This window comes from Stenella coeruleoalba, assembly GCF_951394435.1.
Source record: "Stenella coeruleoalba genome assembly, chromosome: 13".
In the NCBI taxonomy this organism is placed as follows: Eukaryota; Metazoa; Chordata; class Mammalia; order Artiodactyla; family Delphinidae; genus Stenella; species Stenella coeruleoalba.
The window spans coordinates 44,916,758-44,941,048 of NC_137159.1; the positions used below are offsets into that span (position 1 = coordinate 44,916,758).

The 24,291-nt window shown below is 46.2% G+C and overlaps 1 protein-coding gene across 5 annotated transcripts in view; it reads right to left on the reverse strand.

The window, feature by feature from the left end:
* SPTBN1 (spectrin beta, non-erythrocytic 1) overlaps positions 1 to 24,291 on the reverse strand; it is a 196,064-nt gene that overhangs the window by 92,819 nt on the left and 78,954 nt on the right. The window contains exon 1 of one of the 5 annotated variants that reach the window (XM_079940623.1): positions 18,769 to 20,145. The exons of the other annotated variants lie outside the window; for them this stretch is intronic. Coding sequence (XP_079796749.1) covers positions 18,769 to 18,877 — 109 coding nt within the window. The 5' untranslated portion in view covers positions 18,878 to 20,145. Of the gene's footprint in view, positions 1 to 18,768; positions 20,146 to 24,291 lie in introns of those variants that run through there. 5 annotated transcript variants of the gene reach the window in all.

Here is a 24,291-nt window from a genome sequence, read left to right on the forward strand (position 1 = left end):
GTCAACTCCACAGAATCAATCTCAAAAAATGGTAACTGATAATCCTGTATTCTCTCCCTCTGGGTGACATTCTTATAGCTGTGAGGCACCCCATGCTGAATGGAAGCTATGAAAATTCATTCTGACTGCAAACTCCTTCTACATTTTAAGTACACTGCAGCTCAAAGAGGTGAAAGAGATCAGTCGAACTATAAAAATCATAAAAAAAGCTTTACTCTCAAAAGAGATCAGAATGGGAGTTTACAACATACACACTCACCATGAAGGAAGGTTCTTCTACAGTACCCTCTACAGAAAATTTCTTGGGGAAAACACGTAGCAGTGACATGGCACCTTTCAGTCTAATAATGTCAGACCTTCCCAAGAAAGATGAAAGACATTCACATTTCTCTAGATAGAGGCGCCCAGGGAGAGAACAAAGCTAGAGTTCACCAACCCAACGATCCCATGACGAGTCTTGTGATTCCAGACTCTGCCGCAGCAGAATTATCATCACACACACAAGCACAACACACACACATGCACACAAAACCATCAGGAGACACTTGCCTATGCCAAATTAAATCATTTCTCGAACGAAATGGGATATAAACAAACATAAATTACTTGCTTCTCTGATGCCAAATTCACAACACAATAGATGGCAAACAAAATCAAGCTTGTGTTTTTTAGGGTATAACAACAAGTAAGGATGAACAGGTGCCCCTCTTAAAACTTATTTTTCTATCTATCTGCCACGGGTAAACTCAAGAGGTGGCCTGGAAAAAAATTTGAATAGCAGCTGGAAGTCTTCACATGTTCTTGGCAGCAGCCGAACCAGGAACACGGATTATCTACTTTATTCACACGTTGGATATCACAGAACAAAAGGCAACTTGGCCTAAATACAGCAGCAAATGCTCCAGCAGCTGAAAATGTTTAAAGTCAAGAAAAATCAGCAAATTCCAGCAATGTGAACTTAAAACGTGGGTTTGGGCTCAACTCCATGCCCCTAGGTAATGCCATCGCTGTTGAAAATTGCTCCAGGGTTGCCTTCTGTATAGCCTGTACCAAGGAGTCAAGATCAGACTTCTAACTCCAAAATTCTACTTCAGGGCTGGTCCCCTTCATTCCACATTCTCAAAGTTCCTTTACAGATAATTTTATACACTAGCAAGATACCAGGCAAATACAAACAAAAACACCACTACCAAAACCAAAATATCTAAACAACAAAAAACTCAATACTGCGAGAACAGAAATGGTGAGTTTACGATACGGTGACAAATAACTTGTACCACTGGGGAAAAAAATCAGAGTCTGCACTGTCAGTTCAGTCCCTTATTCTGCCAGAATTGCCAAAGTAAACTACCATCAAAGAAAAGGAAACAAAGCCTTCCAAGATTAAGCAAGGCTTGAATTTTACATCGCATCTACCATGCTGCCCCTCACCACGGCTGCCAATTAAGAGCAAAAGTCAACAAATCCATTACAGTTGGAATAGGACCAGGAATTTCCACTTCTCAGCAATGGCTTTCACCAAACCAAGGTTTCCCAGGTCCTAACAAAATGCTAATCCAAGATCTACAAACACCCAGGCCGCCATCATCCTGTGGGAAATACTCTTGAGAGGCAGCACAGCAAAGTGGTTAAGGATTCAGAGTCCAGAAGCAGCCTGCCTGGGTTGGGATCCAAGACTCTACCACTTACTAGCTATGTGTTCTTGGGCAAAGCATCCCTTGTATCTCAGTTTCCTCACCTCCACAATGGAAATAATTCTTATTTCACAGGGATGTTGTGAGGAGCATTAGAACAGCACTGGCCCAGGGTTAAGTATCAAGAAGTTTCAGCTGTATTACTATTACAGCCACTACCACTTCTGGGCTAGAGTTTAAGGAGGGACCTACTTTCCTTCTCTGTTTGCATGAGGACATGCTTCTCTTTTGCTTTCCCTCTCCTTGCTAGCCTGTTAGTTCCACCGCAGGACTGGTTCTGTGAGCCCAGAGAACAGAGGAGCCATTTTTTTTAGCAGTGGGCATCTACCCAGCAGAATCTCATAGAAGCGTTTGGTGAAATGAAAGTTACCGAAGATGGCCAGTAGTACCCTCCATGCATTTATTTGAAGAGGTCCTTAAATCTGCAACCAATGATGATCTAAAAACCCTTCGTAACAGGTAACAGAAGTGATATACAAGGTGCTTGTGCAAGGTCATTTCACCAACATCAGCTGCTCAGCACCTGACTCCCTGTACCTATGCCAACACTAGCTGAATGCTGGCTAACAAAAAGGAGGCAAAAACCCCAACTAATAATAATAAGCATTAATAATTGAAATGGAAGGGAAAAAATATACATCATATCCTAGCCAAAGTCTAGCCGTTCCCCCAGCGTCCCTCACGGTTCAGCAGCCCCCTCTGGTCATATCCCATCCCCACCCCCAGGCACCCACCATCTCATTACCTAATCCTGGTCACACTTATTAAAGTTGCAGCTCAAATGTCAACTCCTCCAAAAAGCCTCTCTCACATCCCACAACCCAGGAATGTTATGTGCATGTCTTAGAACACCTGCCACTTTCTACCTAGTATTCTCTCTTAGAATGTAACTTCAGACAGTGGCTGCCTGTTACACCTCTGTGTTTCTGATGTGCTTATTAGCATTGCAACTTGCTCACCTGTGCTTGTTGAACGACTGCATGGGTGGACACATTTGATGGCTCCTTTAGAGATCTTAGAGCTATGAAGATATTCTAAACACATACCCTGCCTTCACCCACAGCACTTATTCTTCATTACTGAGGAGGTGCAGGCTATTCTAGTCCAACAGCCAATATGAACTGGGAAATCAACTACAGCATATTATAAGCAACTGACTTCCAGATTTTTTGACAGTTGAGTTTTTAAAAATTTATTTATTTTTGGTTGTGTTGAGTCTTCATTGCTGCGCATGGGCTTTCTCTAGTTTCAGCAAGCGGGGGCTACTCTTCGTTGTGGTGCGCGGGCTTCTCATTGCGGTGGCTTGTCTTGTTGCGGAGCACGGGCTCTAGGCATGCGGGCTTCAGTAGTTGTGGCGCACAGGCTCAGTAGTTGTGGCTCACGGGCTCTAGAACGCAGACTCAGTAGTTGTGGCGCATGGGCTTAGTTGCTCCACGGCATGTGGGATCTTCCCGGACCGGGGCTCGAACCCATGTCCCCTGCACTGGCAGGTAGGTGGATTCTTAACCACTGCGCCACCAAGGAAGTCCCCCGACAGTTGAGTTTTGAAGACAAGTTCTAGACAACAATATTTATCACCAAAGTGAAGAAACTAGAACCAACAGTGAAGAAACTGGGCCTACGTACACCTCCCACCAACGTTGTAGCTTTAAGTCATTACTTGAGCCACGGGAGCAGCAGAAGTAAGAGACAGATCTGGGTGATGACAGGAATTAACACAGACCATCACCGTACCCACCCTTCCCTCTAACTGTGCTGCCATAAACTACCCTGAAGCAGATTCTGGAGGCTGCCCTCAGCACCCACCCAAACATGTTTCTTTTGTGCTACAGGTTAATTCCTGTCTCACCCAGGATAAAGGAAAAAAGACAAGGTTTTCATGATGGCCTAAGCAGAGGTGTGTTGGGACCCAGTTTTCCAAATGTAGGTAAGCACATTTTCCCTCTCCTTTTGGTTCAGAGGCTTGAGGGCACGTTCAAATGAGTCGTTGGTACCTAGAAGCCGAGCAGGCTGGCTGTCACTGAGTCACCACCACATCACTGCATCAAGAGATGCTCGGGGCTTCCCTGGTGGCACAGTGGTTGAGAGTCCGCCTGCCGATGCAGGGGACACGGGTTCATACCCTGGTCCGGGAAGATCCCACATGCCGCGGAGCGGCTGGGCCCGTGAGCCATGGCTGCTGAGCCTGCGCGTCCGGAGCCTGTGCTCCACGATGGGAGAGGCCACGACAGTGAGAGGCCCGCGTACAGCAAAAAAAAAAAAAAAAAAAAAAGAGAGAGATGCTTGGCTGCAGGTATTTCATATCTCCAACAATTTGGGATCCAGCGCCCTCACAGTATTAGCAGTGGATCTATATCCATGTCTGTTAACTACGTTCCAAAGGATCCTGATATGCCAAGGCTCAAAATCACCTGAATTTAGGCTATTACATGGCTCAACATCCCCCAAATAGCCTAACTGCATTTACCAAATACTGTATCTACATGTGGGTGAACGTCTGCTCTGTCCTTTAAGGTACGCAGATACGTTACCCATCCCCACAATATTATGCCCCTTGCAATATCAAAGATAAGCAAATAAGCAGATTGCATTGTTTTTAATGGAAGGATTTCCTCAGCAATACCAACAGTCTTATCAGAAATTGGCACGTGAGAAACCTATTGGTGAGCCTTCCATTTTCAAGCCGTGTATTCAATTTGTTGCTAGGTTAGATGGTACACTTTTTTTTTTTTAATTAATTAACATTGATTTTTGGCTGTGTTGGGTTTCTGTTGCTGCACACGGGCTTTCTCTAGTTGCAGTGAGCGGGATCCACTCTTCCTTGTGGTGCACAGGCTTCTCATTGCGGTGGCTTCTCTTTGTTGTGGAGCACGGGCTCTAGGTGCGCAGGCTCAGTCAGTAGTTGTGGCTCACGGGCTTAGTTGCTCCGCGGCATGTGGGATCTTCCTAGACCAGGGCTTGAACCTGTGTCCTCTGCATTGCCAGGCAGACTCTTAACCACTGCATCACCAGGGAAGTCCCTAGATGGTACACTTTTAAACACCTGTGAATTTGGCTAGACGTCAAATAAGAATAATTAAATACACGTTTTAAACAAAATTTAAAACAAAAATTAAAATCAACGCAATCCACACATGTGCTGACAGACACGTACACTACATGCCTCCACCTATTTAGAAAAAGCACATGGTCTAAGTTCAAAGAAGTGTTGAAAAAGGCCCCTCCCTGCTGCAGAGTTTCACAAAGTCACCCATGTTGTCACATGCTGGCTAAGAACCTTGCCACCTTACTTCACCTTTCTGATCCTCAGGTTTCTCAATCCACAGAGCAGACGTTATACCACCTACCTCACAGGGCTACTGAGTGGATAAATCATATGTAGGTGAAGGTACCTGACTTATACCTAGAGCTCAGGCTGGAAAGCCCACAAAAACTTTTTTAAAAGTCACGCTCAGGGCAAGAGAAAGCAGCTTGTGGTTTCACTTTTACACACAGGCATCAGTAGCTTCCTGAGCAGTGTGGTGGAAAGGGTGTGACCTGCAATTCCAAACCAGACCGCATTGATCCGGCCCTCACAGCACCCCCCCCCGGCTTACCGCGTGGTGACACAAGCATGACCTACCCTGAACACAGGGCGGGCAGCAACTCCAGCAGGGCCGGCTACCAGCAACCAAGGGGCTTTCTGACCCTGGGGGAGAAGAGCTGACCTCCAGAGGGAGGAGGAAGGAAACCACATCATAAATCTCACCCCCAGAGGGGAGGATGCTTTCTGAGGAGCTAGGGCTGAGGGAGATGCTTCAAAGCAGACAAGACACTGCGCAGGCTGCTGCTAGCAGATGTGGTCCAACTGCTCCCTCCACACCCAGCCACACCTAGATCCTCCCAGGAAGATAAGCATCTAGGAGAGGCAGTGTGGAGCAGGGCTCGGTGAACACAGCCAGGCGCGACTGCCAGGCCCGGCCCACCGCTTACTAGCTGCCTGCCGCTGAGCAAGTTGCTTCATCTCTCCAAGGCTTAGTTTCCTCATCTGTAAACAGATCTGTGCCCACCTCTAGCATTCTCCCGAGTATGCAGTGAGGTAATGCATCTAATAAATGGCACAGAGTCGGGTACTGAAGAATAAACGTTGGCTATTGTTACTGAAAGGTCTCTGCTTCCTTCCTCAGTGAACACCATACCAGCTGAGTGTACCTGAGCACAACCACAGCCTCGCCATTTGTTTCCCCAACAAAAACTTCTTAGAATCGATCATGAATTTGTATTTTTCATAGGGCTTTCACGAATCATGATGTAACCGACTGTCACAGCAAACCAGGAAGAGAGGCGAGGGCCGGCGCTCTTCACTGTGCAGGTGTATAAAGCAGCCCCCCGCCTCATATATACCCATCCAAACCCTATTACAAAAACTGTTTTCCTGTCTCTTGACTTGTTTGTGAGCTTCTTGAGGCAGGTAAAGAAACTGTATCCCAGTGCCTAGCAAAGAGCTACAGACAGAGGCCCTCCGTCAGGCAGAATGTTCAACAGGGGTTGAGTAACACCATTCATTATTCCAATGATCAGGGCTCCTACTCCAATAGGAGTTTTGTTTGTGGGTTTTTAAGGCAGGGAACCTTAGAAGATGAGTTACAGTGTGAATTCCCACTGGGGGAGGGGGAACAAAGACAGAAGATCCCAAATCAACTGCTGCATCACAGAATGACCTGGGCCTCGCTTTACTCTCCCAAAAAAGCACTGAGCAGAAGAGAGGCTCCTGATCAAACAAAGAGGGAGCCAGGACCCAGGACACAATTTATGTGTGCAGACAATTATGAGCTCGTAGGAAAACGAGGTAAGAAAGGTCATTTCAGAATCCCTGGATGACAATGGCTGAGATGAACATCTGGGTCCGCCCTCCCATCTGACCCCCCAGCACGCCAGGGGCAAACCCTCACAGAGACAGCCAGCGCCAGATCTGGCCCAGCTCTAGTGCCCCTCCCTCAACTCCAACCCTCTCCCTTCCCCAAAAGCCATCAGAATTTACTACCCTGATAAACAGTGCATGTGGTTCTGTGGCCAAGAACTCCTAGTCAAGTCCAGCTACAGTCAAGCCCACTGCGGAATGAGTATGACTTTAAAAAACTGTTTCCTTGTGTTTCAAGCGAAAAAATAACCTCCCGTCTCAAAATTGAAATCATATACATTTGCAGAGGAAACCCAGAGATTTTTTTTAAAGCGGGGGGGGGGGGGGGGGGGGGCGGGGCGGGTGTTGGGGTTGGAGACTGTAAGGCACTGAGGGCTGGTAAGTAGTAGTTCTTGAGCCAAAATTAGTTTTCTCCATGGCTGTTTCTTCAGTTTAAAAGACCAAGCTTGCACATTTAGCTGGTATCTAAACTTCTGAGGCTGTGCCTTTATTTGCTCAGAGTATTATTAACTGCCTGGCTTCCAGAAAAGCATTACTCATGCGGCATCACTCTGAGTAAACGCATATTCACATTAGAGAAATCTCATTCATTTTATTCACAGCCACACAATATAAAGCTCTGAATGGCTACCACACCTAGAAGAATGGATTGCAGTTTCACGGGGTACACTTTTACCTCTTTAGCTATGTCCTAGTGTCACCCTTAAACTTTTCTCCTGGTCCAACTACTCTTGCCCACCCACTCAAAGGAAAAAGAAAAGCAACAAAAATGAAGAGACAACCCGGGCCTAATTAACTTCCAAGGACCGGTTCCTCTCTCTGCAAGTACCGTAATGCCGTGGGCTCCCCTCTCCTCTCCTTTCCACCAAAGTGAAGTCAATTCCCCAGTGCCCTGTAGGGTACAGGGACTACATGAGGGAGGTCCCTAGGGTCCTATCAAAATTTCATGTTATCAAAAAAGGAGACAGACTCAGATAAGCTCTTCCTGAAGTTAAAGTTTAGCCACATCATAAAGCCAAAATAATTATCATGAGTGATTCATTCTTTCATTCAGCACATTATTTACCATGTGGCTGGTGAGGCCACCTCTTCTCAGGGAATGAGAGCCAACAAGGAAGAAGAGGCGCTAAGTCACCTTAAAACAACTCTGTATGTGTTACTACTGCCTTCACTACTTTACTCATTCATTCATACACTCCTTTATTTATGAGACTTTTATTTATGTGCCAAGCACTAGGAAGGAATGCAGGGGTGAACTAACACATACAGACATCATCTCCGTCCTCTATACACAGTAACAGGTGCTTTCATATATAATTAGGGTGACCTAGCGCCCAGCTTGCCTGGTACTCTAAGAGAGATTCTCTCTCTCCTAGAATCTGGGAGATTCCCTGGATGTGGGACAACCAGTGCTAAACTGGGGAAGTCTCTGTCAAACCAGGATGAGTTGGTCATCCTATTTACACAACATACGAATTTAAGCTTCCCAACCACTCCCCAAGGGCTATTTATCCTTCCCAGTTCGTACAGATGAAGAAAATGGGGCTCAGTGAGGTCAATGGTGGAGCCAGGATTTGAATGCTGGCTTATATGAATCCACAGCCCATGAACTTTCCACCACCGTTGAGTTTCTAAAATGAGAGATAAAATATCCTAATTCTGAATACAGCCCTTCTCACGACCGCCTGCTGCTTCCCTGCTCCCCTGGTCACTGCCACCCACTCTCCACCACAAACTCTGTGCAGCTGGAATTTCACCTGCTTGGCAGTTGTTCGCAGATAATACACAATCTCCCTCTACCACTGCAAGACTGAATTTTTTTGATAGCAAGTCGTTTAAACCTCTGTAGGAATAAATGTCTTCCTCAATAGAAATCAGGGCACCGTTTTCAAGCACCAGAAACACACTTTGCACTAGACTTGTATTCACCTCTCAACTACTATACAATCAAGCTAGCAATCTACAGAAACTCACCGGCACTTAACAGTTCAAACAGACTAGGCAGATTTTCAAAGGCTCTATCCACTTTAAACCAGACCTTCAAAGTTTCTCTTTAAAAAACAAACCTAATTCAAAATGCCAAGGCCACATTCCAAGGGATAACCACCACTTGCTTGTCAGTGTGGCCAAAATAATGTCTATGGTTTGTATAAGGATTTCAGGCAACACACACACACACACACACACACACACACACACACACACACACACACACACACACACACACACACACACACACACACCACTCCTGCAACTAGTCGTGCTTAAACCCACAGCTCTCACTTCAAAATTCCAACACAACTGCACTCTCAGCGGGGGCGGGGGGGGGGGGGGTAAAATTCACCCAAATGATGACACAGCCTATGTAATTTCCTTGCCACCAGAGAAGAACAGAGCCTCCGGACGTTTTATGTTTTGCTCACATTCTTCATGAATGAAGCGTGCCTCAGTGATCCTCAGATTAACTCTCCACCTGCATCATTTAAGCATTAAAAAAAGACTTTAAGGCCGGATCGTTCACAAGGCCTTTGTGAGACCGAATATAGGCCAGCCTGTGTCTCCATGCTACTGTGTGCGATTACTGGATTTGCTACTCAAAGGTCCTGTGCCTCTTGAAAACAAGGTTGGGGAGAGAGAGAGAGAGAAAGGCTAAGAGAGGCCTTTCAAAAGCAAACACAGTAGAGGCATTCTACAGAGGGCAGCTGATGTGAGTCTGGCTACAGTAGTCTCTTCTGACGACGTGCTGGACGCTGTGGCTGCAGCACTAAGTGCTCCGCACGCTTTTTGTGAACTTGGGAGAGGCACCACCACTGTGTCCTCAACCAACATCAAAAGGCACCAGGCTCAAGTGACTGCTGCCAACCCTGTGTACTTTCTAAAGCGCAACATAAAAGGGGGTGTTTTCGGCTGGGTGCATTTTCAGGCAAACTCAACGCTCTTCTACACATGCTGAAGGAAGCCACACCCAGAACAGGTTTCGGGGGGCGGGGGCGCGGTTGAGGCATTCAACTCAAGTTCAAAAGACTTGCCGCCGCCGCAGGGTACTGCTTTGCCTTTTAACCAGGACCTGTAATAATAAAGGCTGCTGTTGACTACTGAGGGCCCACCGTGTGCCGGAACGATTTCCACGGAGAATCTCGCTTACTCTTCCAACAATCTTATTACACAGAAGTTGTATTACCCCCATCCCACAGAAGAGACAGCAGGTTCAGGTTGGTAAATAAATTGCCCGGATCTGGAAAGCCATTTGACAAGAGGCACAGAAAATAACCACATGTGAAATGTTTGTCATATAACGTTAAGTGAAAAATAAAAACAACATGCCAAGACAAAACTGAATCTATATAATGACTATAACACTGTTAAACTGTATATAAACAAGAACTATCAGAGAGTTAAGATTTGTGGGGACTGCGGGATTTTACATGAATTATTCTTTCATTTTTATTTATTCTGGAGATGACCTGATACGGCTGTGAAATAATAAATATAAAAAATGTTGGAGTAATACAAAGAACAGCTAGAAATTTAATTCTTGTCTATTAATAACCTTCAACCTTGCCTTTGAAAGAACGCCATCTGAATACTACTGCTTTCATTACCCACACCCCTTCCCCTGTCAGAAAGGTTCTGGACTGATGCCAGTCAGAACAGAAGTCACTTATCTCCCCACCCCTTTTCTTTCTTCTAAGGGGCCAAAAATTCTGGCCAACAAGTTTCAGCAGGTGCTTTTCCTCCCCTACCTAATCAATAACCAGTAATTTTAAAGCTTCACCTGCAGACTCACAGGAAATGAGCGCTTATCAAGTAACAGATATTTAATGTATTTCAAATCCAGCTTTAACACCAAAACCTGAAGGCACTTGCTGGGTAAGTTTGATATATATGAAACCGGACTGAAGTCTAACCAACTGCAAGAACACCAACATTCATTTAATTAGGATCATTTTAGTAAGATGGAGTGCGGGGAGGAGGGGGTATTTTTGCTTTAAAAAATAGTTTAAAAGTATATCAAAGGTTTAAGTCACGAAGCAAGTATGGACTTAATAAGCCTCTACTTCCCAGGACACCATGTTGAAATTCTGGAAGAACTTAAGAGAAAGTAGCCCAGAGTATTTTTGTAATTCTCCATTAATACCAAATGGATAGATGAAAAGAAACTGTGTTTTTTTAACTTCACAAATTTCTAGAACTGCAGGATTAGCAAGTAAGAGAATCCTAGCCAAACTCTACAAAGATTTATAAAGCTAGGAATTAACCAAACATGCTTTAAAGCCCTTGTAATCTCCTAGGGTAACGCTAAACTTTCTTTAATTAACTATTACTCATTTGGATACTATATTATTTTTACAGTTAAAACGATCCAGTTTACTTCACACACACACACACACACACACCCCTCCTTCCTTTAAAGCAGACTCTATATGAAACACAAACGTTAAACCTCAGAAAGGTCATAGCCTCTTTAGGACTATTTCCTTCTCGGCTCAAGGGGTAGGGGAGCAGGCAGAGATTATTTCCAAGGCAGCACTTCTTAGACTTGTCTGTGCATACAAACCACTTGGGGATCTTGCTAAAAGGAAGTTATGACTTAGTGGGTTCGGGGCGAGCCTGAGATTCTGCATTTCTAACAAACTCCCAGGTCATCTACAGACCACACTGAGTAATAAGCTTCTAAGTACCTTGCAGTTCCGAATTCAAGGAGCTTATGCTGTTTCTGTTTTTCATCACAACAAATGCAACAGCCTCCTAAGTGGTCTCCTGCCTCTTCTCTTGACCAGCACCCACCTTCCAAAACAATCATTATACTCAGGAATCAGACTGGCCCTTCCTTAAGGAGAAAAAAATCAGAACAAGTCACTCCCATACTTAAAATCCTTCAGTAGCCTCCCACTGCCTTCCCAACTCCTTAACTTGATTTACAGGACTGTGCATCCTCTGGCCTTTGTTTACTCTCTCTTCTAGTACCCCTCCTACCGACACTTCCTCACTCTGGACTCTAAGCTCCGGCCACCCTGGCCCTGCTTCAGTTCCCCTACCTGGGTCCCCACCTGGAACAAGTTTATTTCTCCACTTGCTTCTACTCATCAGTCAGCTCGGTAGCATAGCGGAGCCACGCTTACTCACACACTTCCTAACCAGAGGACAGCTTGCTTACTGAAAAGCAGGCGACCAATAAATATGTGTTAATAAACAAAGAGGACAAGAAAGCATGTCCTATACTGCTTAAAACACTTTTATCATTTTATTTCTTAGGAGTCCTCTCGCTTTAAAATAGCCTAGATTAGTAACCAACTACTGAGCTTTTGAATGCCAAGTCCTTTGCACCCATGATATACAAACAACTGCCAGATTTTTAAGTAAGCCAATCAAGCAAAGAATACTGAAGTCAGAGGAAGGCTTTACGACGCCCCCATCATTTATTTCCCCCTGTCATTAGTTTTTCATGGCTGGGGCTTCTAAGAGTTGATAGAAACTTGTCAGGCAAAAGGGAGAAGAGGCACTAAGATCTAAAAATGGCTGGGATCTACCTGGCGTATTTTTGATAATATGCACAAGTATGATTCCAGTAGGAACGGATGAATGGCTGTGAAGCTCTGGTTCACTGGAAACTTGAAGCTCTGACAGATTATTGACCCCATTTGGCAGTCAGGAGTTGGCTGAGGCCTGCAGATGTTAAATGGCTCCTCTAGTTTAGCAGGGTAGAGCTCATTCCTGACTGGCTAAATACCTTTTCCACTACTACACAATTTTGTTCTAAAACATACTTTTCCCTATCTCTTCATTCTTCAGCAAGAAATCAGATACAATATCTGCTCCTATCTGGGAGCAATTCATGCAATCTGTTCTTCCCAAATCCTCCCACCCCCAAATTGCAAAGAGGGTACAAATGATCCAATAAGGGAGCGTTTCTCAAACTTGAGTGTACATCACAGTCACCAGGCATGCTAGTTAAAAACCTGTGGCTAGGCCTCACCCGGAGAGTTTCTGATTCAGTAGGTCAGAAGCAGCGCCCGAGAATTTACACTTAGAGCAAGTTCCCAGGTCAGGATGCTGCTACTGGTCTAGGAACCTCATTCTGAGAACCACTGAAACAAAGTATTCCATAATACTACTTCATTCATTTACTCCTTAATAAATGCTTAGTGACTTCTATGGGTAAGACAGGCTGTATCAGATTTTTGTCTTTATGCTCCCAGACTTTGTGAAATGTAAGGAAAGCAGAGAGGCAGATACTCAAACTCTAACCAAAGGCAGGATGTGAAAATCACAGGAGATTGACCAAGGGCTTAAACTTTAAATCTTAAAGGAAAAGAATCCAAGCAGAGATTCTGATCACCTCTCCCTTGAATTAAGTGGCATCTGAACTGAACCTCAAAAAAAAAAAAAAAAAGATCCTGACACAAGAAATAATTCCCAGGGGGAAGAAACCAGGAGAGCAGGAAAATGCAGGGTAGGTTTAGGGACTCATAAGTACCGTGGAGTAAGGGATAGCAGGAGCTGGAGGTGGGCAGGTCAGCTGGAGTCAAATCCCAAGTTTTTGCAGGGAGCTCTCTTATCAGAGCCTGCATTTAGGGAGGCTGGGGCAGCTGCATGCGGGGGAGGGGGGCATTAGGAAACCACGGAGAGAGACTAACACAGAGGAGGCAGCAGTGGGGCTGTGAACAGACCCCTTTCTAGGCCCAAGGCATGAGAAGAGATGAAAATTGGGAACACAATCATCTAGAAAGCTTCCTCAGTAGCCAGGACGGTTTAGAGTCCCATTCTTTCACTACCGTTAAGTGGTATCTTTTGCTCAAACGGAGTAACTATCTCCCTCCTCTTCTTCCTAACTGGTCTCCAAGAGTCCTTTTTACAGTCATCCCAGTCAAACATTGGACTTAAGCTAAAAGAATCAGTGTTCCCTTGACTGTCGGTGCTCCAGACCACCAAACACTGAGGGCACCGCATGTCCAGAAATCTGAGCAGTTCTGCGCTCGTTAATTTTCCATGCCGCCAGAATGTATTCATGATATCTGGGTAAGGGGTATGATGGCTCATACCTAACCTACACTTTGTGGTCCTATAGGAGAAGATCAAGTTTGGAGTCAGAAAACCTGGATTCTGGAGAGGAAGCCTCATACTGGTTGATCTTAATCCAATGATCTATTTCTTTATAAAAAAGGAAGAGAATACTCCACAGGATTATTATTAGTACTAAGGAAATGCCCACTTATTTAGAACCTACTGAGTACTGGCTCCCATGCTGGGTACTCTGGATAATCTCATGTAGTTAATCAAGCAAGATGGTACATATTCAAGTTAAGTGTTATAAATATTAATAATAATAATTAATAGTAGCACATCACTCAAAAAAGATTCTAATTCACAAATCTGCTTGGAAGTTCTAAATTTTGAGCTGAAACTGTGGTAAACTGGTGAAAAGAGTTTTTTTTTAAATTGGTGACTTATCCCACAAAGTTATCTGCGCTTAGAAAAATCTATAGTATCATAGTACAGCATTGGCAGGTCTCCAGACCAGAACCCAGAAAATCTTCTTATAAATCTTGGCCACCCCAAGAAAACCAGGGTTATCATTTGTCACCAACTCTTTTCACTGCCACAGTGGGAAACATTTGAAGGCTATTACTTTATATCTAAGAACTTAAAGTTTTCTTCATGACAAGCAGGTGTAAACCCAGCAATCTTCTCTCTCTGTGGTTTATGAAATTACACAAGACAAACATCTAGGTACCATAACAAACTGGAAAGTTCTTTTTAAACACTTAAGAATGCATTTTCCCCATGATCTGTGGGTATAAAACCAGCAAAATTCTTTCCCTAACAGTTTAGAAATCAAAACCAAAAAAATGAAGAAATTCAAGGAGGCAACCCTGAGAGAGCACGTAATAAACTTGAGTGTAACACATTCCCACAGCCTGCAAATCTTTAGTCTCCTTCTATGTCCCAATGAAGACAGGTGACTCCATGATTCCAGAACTGAGCCAGAACAGCTAAGAGAAAGCACCTTCTCCAGAAACACCAGGTGCTAGATGTCAGGGTCAGGCTGCAAAGAAGGCAGAGAAAGTTCATGTTGGTGTATTTCAACTAGATTCTGTCTTCATTATAACTCCACTGCCAGAACTGATAGAATCAGTGCTGTGAGGGGGCAGGTAGGAAGAAGAGAGAAGCAGGTTGGGGCTGGCATTTCACAAGGTCACCTTCTCTCTCTTTTTTGCAGAAATAAAATAATATTAATATCTAGAAGTCTTGGAGGAGACAGTTCGAGAACAACAATGTTCAACCTGAGCTCAACACAGTGCCTGGGACCTGAAACAAGCTATTTGACTCTCTACCGTTTCATCTTTAAAACCTCGGGGTGGGGGGCAATATAGGGGCAAGGGATTAAGAGGTACAAACTACTATATGTAAAATAAGCTACAAAATAAGCTACACAGGAAATAAGCCAATATTTTATAGTAGTTATAAATGGAGTATAACCTTTGAAACTGTGAATCACTATATTGTTCACCTGTAACGTATATTGTACATCAATTATACTTCAATTAAAAAAAAAATCTCCTAAGTGTGCTATGAACACAAGATGAGATATAGACAAAGCTCCCACTAACACGTCTGGTGCATGGTGAGCACTCCATGAAATCTTTCTCCCACTACCCAACAGAGGAGACAAGGAGAAGCTTTCTGGAATAATGGAATGTAAGCACAGTCTTAAAAAAAAATTGTTGGGGGCTTCCCTGGTGGCGCAGTGGTTGAGAGTCCACCTGCCGATGCAGGGGACACGGGTTCGTGCCCTGGTCTGGGAAGATCCCACATGCCGCGGAGCGGCTGGGCCCGTGAGCCATGGCCGCTGAGCCTGCACGTCCGGAGCCTGTGCTCCGCAACGGGAGAGGCCACAACAGTGAGAGGCCCGCGTACCGCAAAAAAAAAAAAAAAAATTGTAGGAAGGATTCCTATTGGTGAAATGGAAGGGCAGAGCCTTTGAGGCATGAGGTAGACAATGAAGGAAAAACCCAGGGCTGGGTTTCATGAGGAGCTGCAGGCCTGCCCACCTGGAAGATTTATTTGGTTGGAATGTAAAGAGCTGGAATAGGAATTTCGTGTCTGGGGCCATTTGGGGGAGGGTCCTGAATGCCAGGCTAAGGAGCCTGGAATTTAATTTACGTAAGAGGCAGGCGCAACAGCCTCTGAGTAGAGGAGGGGCAGGAGTACCGTCTGATAAGGGGTGGAGCTGGCTGAGGTGAAACTGGAGAAAAGGTATCATCATCATGAACTTCTCCGTTACTACAAGCACATTTTTTAAAAACATGTGAGGTTGAGTTTTGTTGTGTTTCAGCAGTCCTCTCTTATTTAAAAAAGAAAAACAAAACAACAAATCTAACTGTGTAAGATACACGAACAGATTCTGAGGAAGGTGGTAACTTAATCTTGCAGGTGAAATTCGAAAGAGATCTCGAGCGCGCAGTGGATATGCCTGTCAGGTGTGTGCCTGTCAGGTGTGTGCTGGGCGTCAGTGGTTAATGTCTGAAGCCATCAGAGGTGGAAGGTCCTATCTCTTACACCAGGAGCATCAGTGTGAAAGACATCACGCTGCACCTCGGCCCCTCAGTGAGGTTTTGTTTCTAATCACACTTATTTACTTACTGATAAATCTCTATAAACTATTTTATCTAAAAGACCAGACTCACTTTAACATTGTATTTCCCTTAAGTAGAACATTAAAACTCTGCCCCCTCCTGAGATTTTTAGGATCCAGGGTGAAAATATTTGAAACCAAGAAAACTGCAGAAATATCTCCTAAAAATCACAGTACTCTCAGACTCTAAGGTGTAGACGCTAAATAAATAAGTTCATATTAGAGGCACTAAAAAAAAAATCGATACAGATTCAGAGGTGTCGTTTGCCAGTATTGGGTTATAAGTACTAGGAAGGATTAAAAAGAGGAAAAAGGCAGCTTAGTAGGCATGTACGAAATTAAATCAGCAGACAATCTATATGTTATCAAAGATGTGATGACTGGAAGCACTACAAATACTAAACAGTAAGTAACAAATACCAGACGGGGGTCGGGGGTAGGTGGGGATGGGAAAAGGTTTTATCAAAAATATTCCTCAAGTTTTTTAAAATGCAATCAATTCCATGTGTAACTAAGGATGATGCCAACTGTTTGTAATTCTCCTGGGATCCACCATACTTGAGAGTTAATTCACCCTGGCTCAGTTCCCCAACACGGGTGGTTTTCTGTTATAGAAGAAATACCAACACTAAACTTGTGCAACTTCTAAACCGCAATATTTAGAAATAAGAAAGTTATCTGCAACCAAATTAGGGGACAAAGGTCATTTAAGAAAATCACCACACAAAAATGTGGAGCTCACTCCTTTTGAAGGAATTTCCTTGGGAAACACGAGGTAAAATATCAAAGGCACGTGGTGATTTTTTTTAATTTAAATTTTACTTTTCCAGAGAGGACAGTTTAAGACATTTCCTGTGTGTAAGCTCCACCCTCCTCAGTGAGCAGTTTTACAACCGTCCTCAAACCTTTCAGAGTAACAGCCTTTTGTTATGGGTGGGCCTGTGGGCACACTGCTCCCCACACCTTCTGGTATTTTCTCCTTGGTTTTCATTTCTTCTGAGACTACAGGAGGGGGCTGACTGGACCTCAGTAATAGGTTTTCAGATCAAGGATCCTCCTTGGTGCTTTCTCCTTGGCAGTACGATACAATGAAGTGAGGAGCCTGGGTCATTTGAAGAAGAGGTGCATTCTGAATTCTCAGAACCTCAAACCTCAAACTGTGGGCCTTTGACCACACACCCAAAAGATAATGGACACACCCCACTCCTCTATTTACCATCTTCAAGTCCCCACCCCGCCACCAGCTCTGGCCCCCCCTAAGTTTTCCATAAAAGCAAATTCTACCTTCGAAGAGCTCAAGAGGGATGAAGCAGACACACAACCATTCCCTAGAGAGAATGGAGCTTCCTCTTAGCAAACTGCCCGAGGAATGCAGCACAGCCTAGCAAATGTTTAAAATCATGTCCTGTTCTGCCTCTTGTTTTCCAGAAAAGTGTCATTACTGTCAACTATTTCACAAGACAAATAAACCTGTGAATGAAATATAGCCTCCCCGTCTCCCCAGTGAAAACATTCTAAGACTGAGCTGCTTCCTTCCTTCCTCCTCCTCCTCCCAGGATCCACATTTGTGGCACCAAGAAGAGTTAAAATAAGAAACATACACCGTCTGCAAAGGCTACTCTTTCACAGCACTAGAATCATTCCCAGCCTATTACCGATTCCAGGGGCTTCCTAACGGAAGGAGTTCTGTTTTCAGTTACAAATCCTTTTTCGTGTATAAGCTCCAAGACACCACCGGCCAGGCTTGCTGGCTGGGCAGGGACAGCCAAGGGAAGGGGGCTGCAGGGGCCACTTCGGCCGCAGGCTGCAGGCCCATCACCCCACACACTGCTCTCCATAAAAATATTAGATTCATTCAACTGTTTGAGATTAATACAGACTCCAAGAAACCTGTAATTGATCCAACTAATCTAACCCAATAGCACTGGAATGACAATAACTGGTTTTCATTATAAATTACACAGCTCACTAAATTGATGGCAAGGCTCTATCCCAACACAATACATCAAAAGGGTTAAAACGAAGCTTCGGAATCAAAACTGTAATTTACCCAAGGCTTAGGAACAAAAAGACCACTCCCTCCTTCCCTTTGCTATTGTTCTACAGGGTGTCCAGCAGTGCACTTTACACCTTTAGGCTTCCCAGAGGTAAAAGGCTGGGTGCTGGGAGACGGAGGCGACCCGGAATCAAATACTTGCATACTAATAGGTCTATTATCATTGATCTACTAAAATGCAAAGACAGCTAAAAAGAGAGAAAATGTGTGTGCAGTGGGCAGCAGATACCTGACAACCAAGAGAGCCCAAGGGAAACTGGAGATAGAGACTCCAAATGGTGGCTTTTCTGGAGTGAAGAGTGAGAAACTGTCTCCTTTAAGTAGTGAATGGGGTGCTCGCAGCCAACCAGAGGCTTTGGGGCCGGGCGCGCGGCCGCCGGTCTTCATTAGGGTCACGTACCATATGGCACAAATAAACCCTCAGAACCACTGGAAGCAGCACGGCCCCCGGGCAGGCCCGGCCTTTGAGACGGGAGTTTACCTTGTAGCTGCTTGAATCTCCCTTCCAGCTGGTTGTAGTTGTAAGGCACCTGCCCCGTGTAAGCCGGCGACAGCGGCCCGGAGATGCTAGCCGTCCTCTGCAATTCCATTATGCCCAGCGTAACGCCCCGGCGGGCTGCACGGTGGAAATCCCGCTCCAGCCCCCTCCTACCCCCATCCAACACGCAGCAGCTTCCGCAACGCTTGGCTCCCGGCCCCGGCTAAAAGGGCTGGACCTTAGGCAAGCCCCATCCCGGTGTGAAAGTCCAGCAGGCAGATCTGATAGGAAGTTGGCCGCAGGAGAGTCCACCTTAGCCCGGCCACTCACGCATCTAATTCCTTGTGGCTTTCCTTCCTTTTGTGGCCCTTGGCTCTAGGCTTGAAATAAATTACCGAGGAGGGGCGGGAGGGCGGAGGGAGGGAGGCGCAGTCCTACTTAAAATTTTTTAAAAATATGGCCAATCCTAAACACGCCTCGGTCGCCGAGCCCGGGAGCTCGCGGGCACAGCGCACACACCTCCTCCCGGCTGCCCTTGGCGGCCGCCGGTTTGTAATTTAATCGGGAGCCACTCGCCGTGCGCTGGGCGGTGATGTCACCTGATTAGCATAACCGCATTGTAGAGGAAACGCAGGCTGTACCACAAGGGGCGCGGGGGAGGCCGGCCGGCCGCGGCCCCCACCCACCGGCCGCCGCGGGGCCGCCGACCCCCGGGTCGGGCCTAGGACGCGCCTGCCGCGGTGGTACCTTCCCAAACAAAGCTGCTGGAATTACAATCTTTTGTTGAGAGCCTCACGTAACGGAAAAGTCTCCGATTACTATCTCATGAAAAGGAGGCGGCCCAGTAGGGTAAGGCGCCCCGCAGGTCCCCGGCCGGGGCGGCTCCTCCACTATTTAGCTTCAGGAGCTCACGCAGCCATGCGGGCCGCGCACCTGGGCGCTCAGCGTCCTCACCGCGCGGGCACCGACCAAGCGGAGGCGGCCCGGCCGTGCCAGCGGGTCAAAGTAAAAGTCCCCCTGGGCGTTGGGCAAGGCCACAGCGAGGGGGGCGGGGGGGGAGCGTGTAAGTTCAGGCTCACGGAAGGATATTCTCAGCCGACCTGCCGCTGCCAGTACGAGACGTTAAACGGCGGTTTTCCGGGATAACACCGGCCCTATAACAGTAACTCAATGCAAGCTTTACGGGAGCACCGACTTGCAAGGCATTGTGGGAGAAAGGTACACAGGTAAACACCTCCAGGATCCCTGACCTGGATGACTTCAGGAACCAATGAGGAGAGAAAAGAAATCACCCTGAAATCCTACTGTGATTTGTAAAACAAAGCCTTTAAACTTGAGTTCTTCAAAAATTTAAAACTCTCCTCCCTAACTTCTCCCACCAGCCTCAACCAAAAACAAAATCCTCTACATAGACAATAACAGTGATCAAAATGTGTTCTTGGGAAATAACTGACCCTAGTTACCCACCCACCCACCCATCCTCTTTCTCAGTAACTACAGGCAGACAACAAATTACAAATTTAGCGTTTCAAGTGTGTAGCCTTGCAGCCATACTCACTGAAGAAGGTAATTTCATTCCTAAGGGATTCCAATCTGCCCTGAAGAGATGGGCCTCCACCACAGGTTTACTTTAGTCCCCAGGGCACTTGTAATTCAAGCAACTGCATCCTGTTCGGGGCTAAAGTTAAAACAAACCCAGAGTCTAGCTAACTGCTCAACTCGGAACAACCCCACTCCTTCCATCCACACCGCTGGGTTTTTTAATGCATCCAGTGTCAACCTTGAGCTTTCTAAAGCCAGGCCCAGGATTCGAAGATATTTCTCCACATCCAAGATGTAGAGCACTTTCTAAAGCCCCTCTACTGCAATTCAAAACACTGACAGCAAGGTGGCAAAATGCAGGGTCTTGGAAGAAGCACTTGACTAGGATTCCCAAGACCTGGCTTTCTAGTCCTGGCCAAGCCTCTTAATCACTTATGACCTTAGAAGAAACCCTGGATTCTTTCTAAACCTCTGCTGTCAGACAGGGATAATTCATGCCTACCTACAAGATTACTGAGGGGATGATGTGAAAATGCCCTAAAAATGGTCATACTATCCAAAATTAGAAGTATGTTTTGCAAAATGCACCTCTTCTTGATTTTTCCCCCACATATCACATCAAGGCTACAAAGAGGAGAATGGAGAATTTTCTCATTTGAGATCTTTTTAACGGGCCCCTCTTCACTATTAAATATACTGGTGATATGTAAGTCTCTAAGTGTCTAGCTATGGGCACACAAAATGAGACTGCAAAGTGCTTGACAATTTACAACACATTTTTAATCTTTAAGCCACTGAGTGAACAGAGTATGAGTCACCACTCTTAGTCTCCCTTTCAGTTCCCTCTGGTACAGGAAAGTTGGTAAAATAAGCTTTCTAATTCACCAGGTTACATGCGATGTGATGGAGGGAGAGGCTGGGGCTCGTGTAGCCACATTGGATACTCAAGAGCACACTTAGAACAAGCCAGGTGAAGTGGACACATGTAAATATGAGAAAGAAAGGTTTTGAGGCTAGGAAAGGGTTTAATAACCCCACAGGGGCAGGGGGTGAGACGTGGGAATGCTGTGGTGTGATGGGGCCAGGGAAGAAGAGGACCCAACCCTGATGGCTCACGTGACCACCTCCACCTCAGCAGCGGGAGGAGGTAAAGGACGGCCAGAGCGCTCATGCTTTGTTCCACACAGTATTTCCTGGATGCCAACTGTATGCAGGGCACACTGCCTGGTGTTTTGGAGGAGTCAAAGATAACTGGGAGAGATGGTAGCCAAAGGAGATGGGACAGATACGCCAATAGTCCAAAACCAGAACAGAGTGAGGAGTAGGTAGGGGAGCTGCACAGGCAGGCAGGAAGAACAACCCCAGGAGGGAGTGGCATTTGACCAGACCTTGAAGCACAGGTAGACTATCAACAGTCTGGGATGAGGGGGAAGCTCTTCTCCTCGTTGGGGGAAAGCAGCCCAAGTAAAGGCACCAACTGGACTGTCGGGAGAAGAGTACCAGCGGGTGCTACCGTTTGACTGAAACGTAAGGAACTAGGGTCAGGCGGGAGGAAAGCCGAGAGAGGCAGGCTTGGAACCACTGGAGATTTTTGAGCCAGAGGAGGACGGGTTCTGGGTTGGGCTCTAGGGACGATTAATCTGGCAGTGGTAGATTAGAATGGGTTGAAAGGAGAGAGACATTGAAGGCAGCAAGGTGGTCACTGCAGTTGTCCAGGTCAAAGGGCTAGTCAGGGTACGGCAATAGGAGCAGAAAGGAATGGGATGATGCAAGAGTTAATCCATAGGACTTTGGTAACCAATTCAAGTCCTGTGGGACTTCAAAGTCTTTGGGAGGTTCAAAGGCTAGGGGTGAGCTTCAGACTCTGGGGTTTTTAGAGCCGGCTGTAGGGTACGGGGGGGAATGAACATTTTCTTCCAGACAGGCTGCAACTCCACAGGGTGACATGTCCAGAAGCAGTCAGGGACGTGGAAACAGAGCTCAAGGCTGAAGATACAGCCCGTGCACAGACTGAGAGTTGAGACTGCAGTGGGCTGAAGCCTAGGAAGGGATGTAGGAGGCAAGCGGCCGAGCAGAGAGCCCTGGGGAAGGCCAGCATCTGGGAGGAAGGAGAAACAACAGTGGAGACACCAAGGGATTCATAGAATGAAAGTTCAAGAGAGGGGAGAGATAGTCAAGCAGGGAAGGTGGTAGCCGGATGGCAGCGCGTGCTGCAGAAAGAACGGAACAGAGAACAATCAGAGAACAGGTGATCCAGTGTGTGAATTAGGAGGTCACGGGGATAATACAAGCTCAAGTGAGGTCACAGGGAGTTGGAGAACGAGAAAACAGAAGATGGAGGACAAGAAGGTAGAGGTGGTGAAGGCCAGATGAGGGAAGGGAGCTACAGGACCAGGGAAGGGTTCGCGGGGCGGGCCGAGCCGGCATGTCCTCCGCGCACAGGCTTCAGCCCCGAGGTGGCACGGGCAGGAAAAGGCCGGTGGGCAATGGCTCACCGGTGTGGCTGGCACAGGCAGCTTCAACCAAGAGGAGGCCCACTAACCTTCAGAGGCAGGCGGGCAAGGACGGAGACGTGCTGAGGAGGAAAGGAGGAATTGAAAGGAGCCTGCCCAGCTCTAACTCAATAGGGCAAGAGGCCAGGGGTCCGAGGCACAGTTTTATTTCTAGTGATCTGAGAAAGAGAATCCTGAAGACACCTATGACAGAAACACGCAGCGTGTGAATGGGAACATTAATGCGGGGGGCGGGGCTCAGAATGCTCAACACTCAAGCTTCCCCCAGAAACAGACCCTGCCATCTCGGATATCAACACACGTGGCCAACCCTGCTAAGTGGCTGTGCCTGCCTTCAAGCTGCATTCCAAGGCGTGAGAATTCCCTGGCAATCCAGTGGGCAGGACTTGGTGCTCTCACTGACAAGGGCGCCGGGTTCAATCCCTGGTCAGGGAACTAAGATTCCACCAGCCGCACGACACAGCCCCAAAAAAATAGAAAATGATTCCAAGGCGTAACGGAAGATGGCCACGATTGACTGCTCAAGTCAGCGATGGGACTGAAGCAACTGAAGCCCAAGTAACATGTATCTGCTATCCTTGTGATGCCAGAAAGGTAAAGCCAGGTTGCTATGGTTATCTGTAGACAGCACAAATCAGAAGTGCTGTGGTGTGGTGGAAAGACTCGAGACCACAGTCAGGTTCTCAGGCTCACCCCAACTCCTGAGGGCCACCAAGGAGCTAAGTAACTGCACAGGTGCCTTACCTCCCTGGGCCTTGCAATCCTCGCCCACAAATCAAACAGGTTGGAATCTCTGGTCATAAAAACTCCTTCTGGTTCTAAATGTATGAGTGATTTGAGTGATTTGAGTTCATCTCCACATAAACTGAATGGCCACAATAACAACATCACATTATTACAGCACCCTGTAGCTTTCGTATACATTTTCTCAAGTGAGGTAGGTATTGTGTCCATTTTGCAGACAAGGCAACAGAGGTTCAGAGAGATACAGTGTCTTGCCCAGGGCCGCACAGCCGCTGAGGCAGAGACACACCTGGACAGCAGACCTACCGGTCTAGCGATGTTTCTCCTATGTACTCAGAGTATACTATCAGCTTACTAATGGTGTCTACGCTTTTCAGAAAAACCCTAAGACTCGATAAATGGTATCAAGGTAAACCTAAAACCCAAGCAAGCCTCCACACGAACCTAGACAACACTGAGTTTGGGTCAGGATCAGGCATGTTCTCTGCTGGTTCACACAGAAGTTGCTACGTGGAGGGTTCCCTTGTTGTAAATGGGTTTTGTCTGGTCTTGTCTTGTTCCTTTTGTCATACTTGGTGGACCTGTAACTAAGATTCTGTATGATTTAGCATGTAGCACGTGAAGGGGAACTCTAAGGGAGCGAGATTAAACCTCTGTTTGTTCCAAGAGGCTTTATGTAGTCTGGGAGGTCAAAAGAAGAAAAAAAAAAGATTGCTTTTCCTGCATT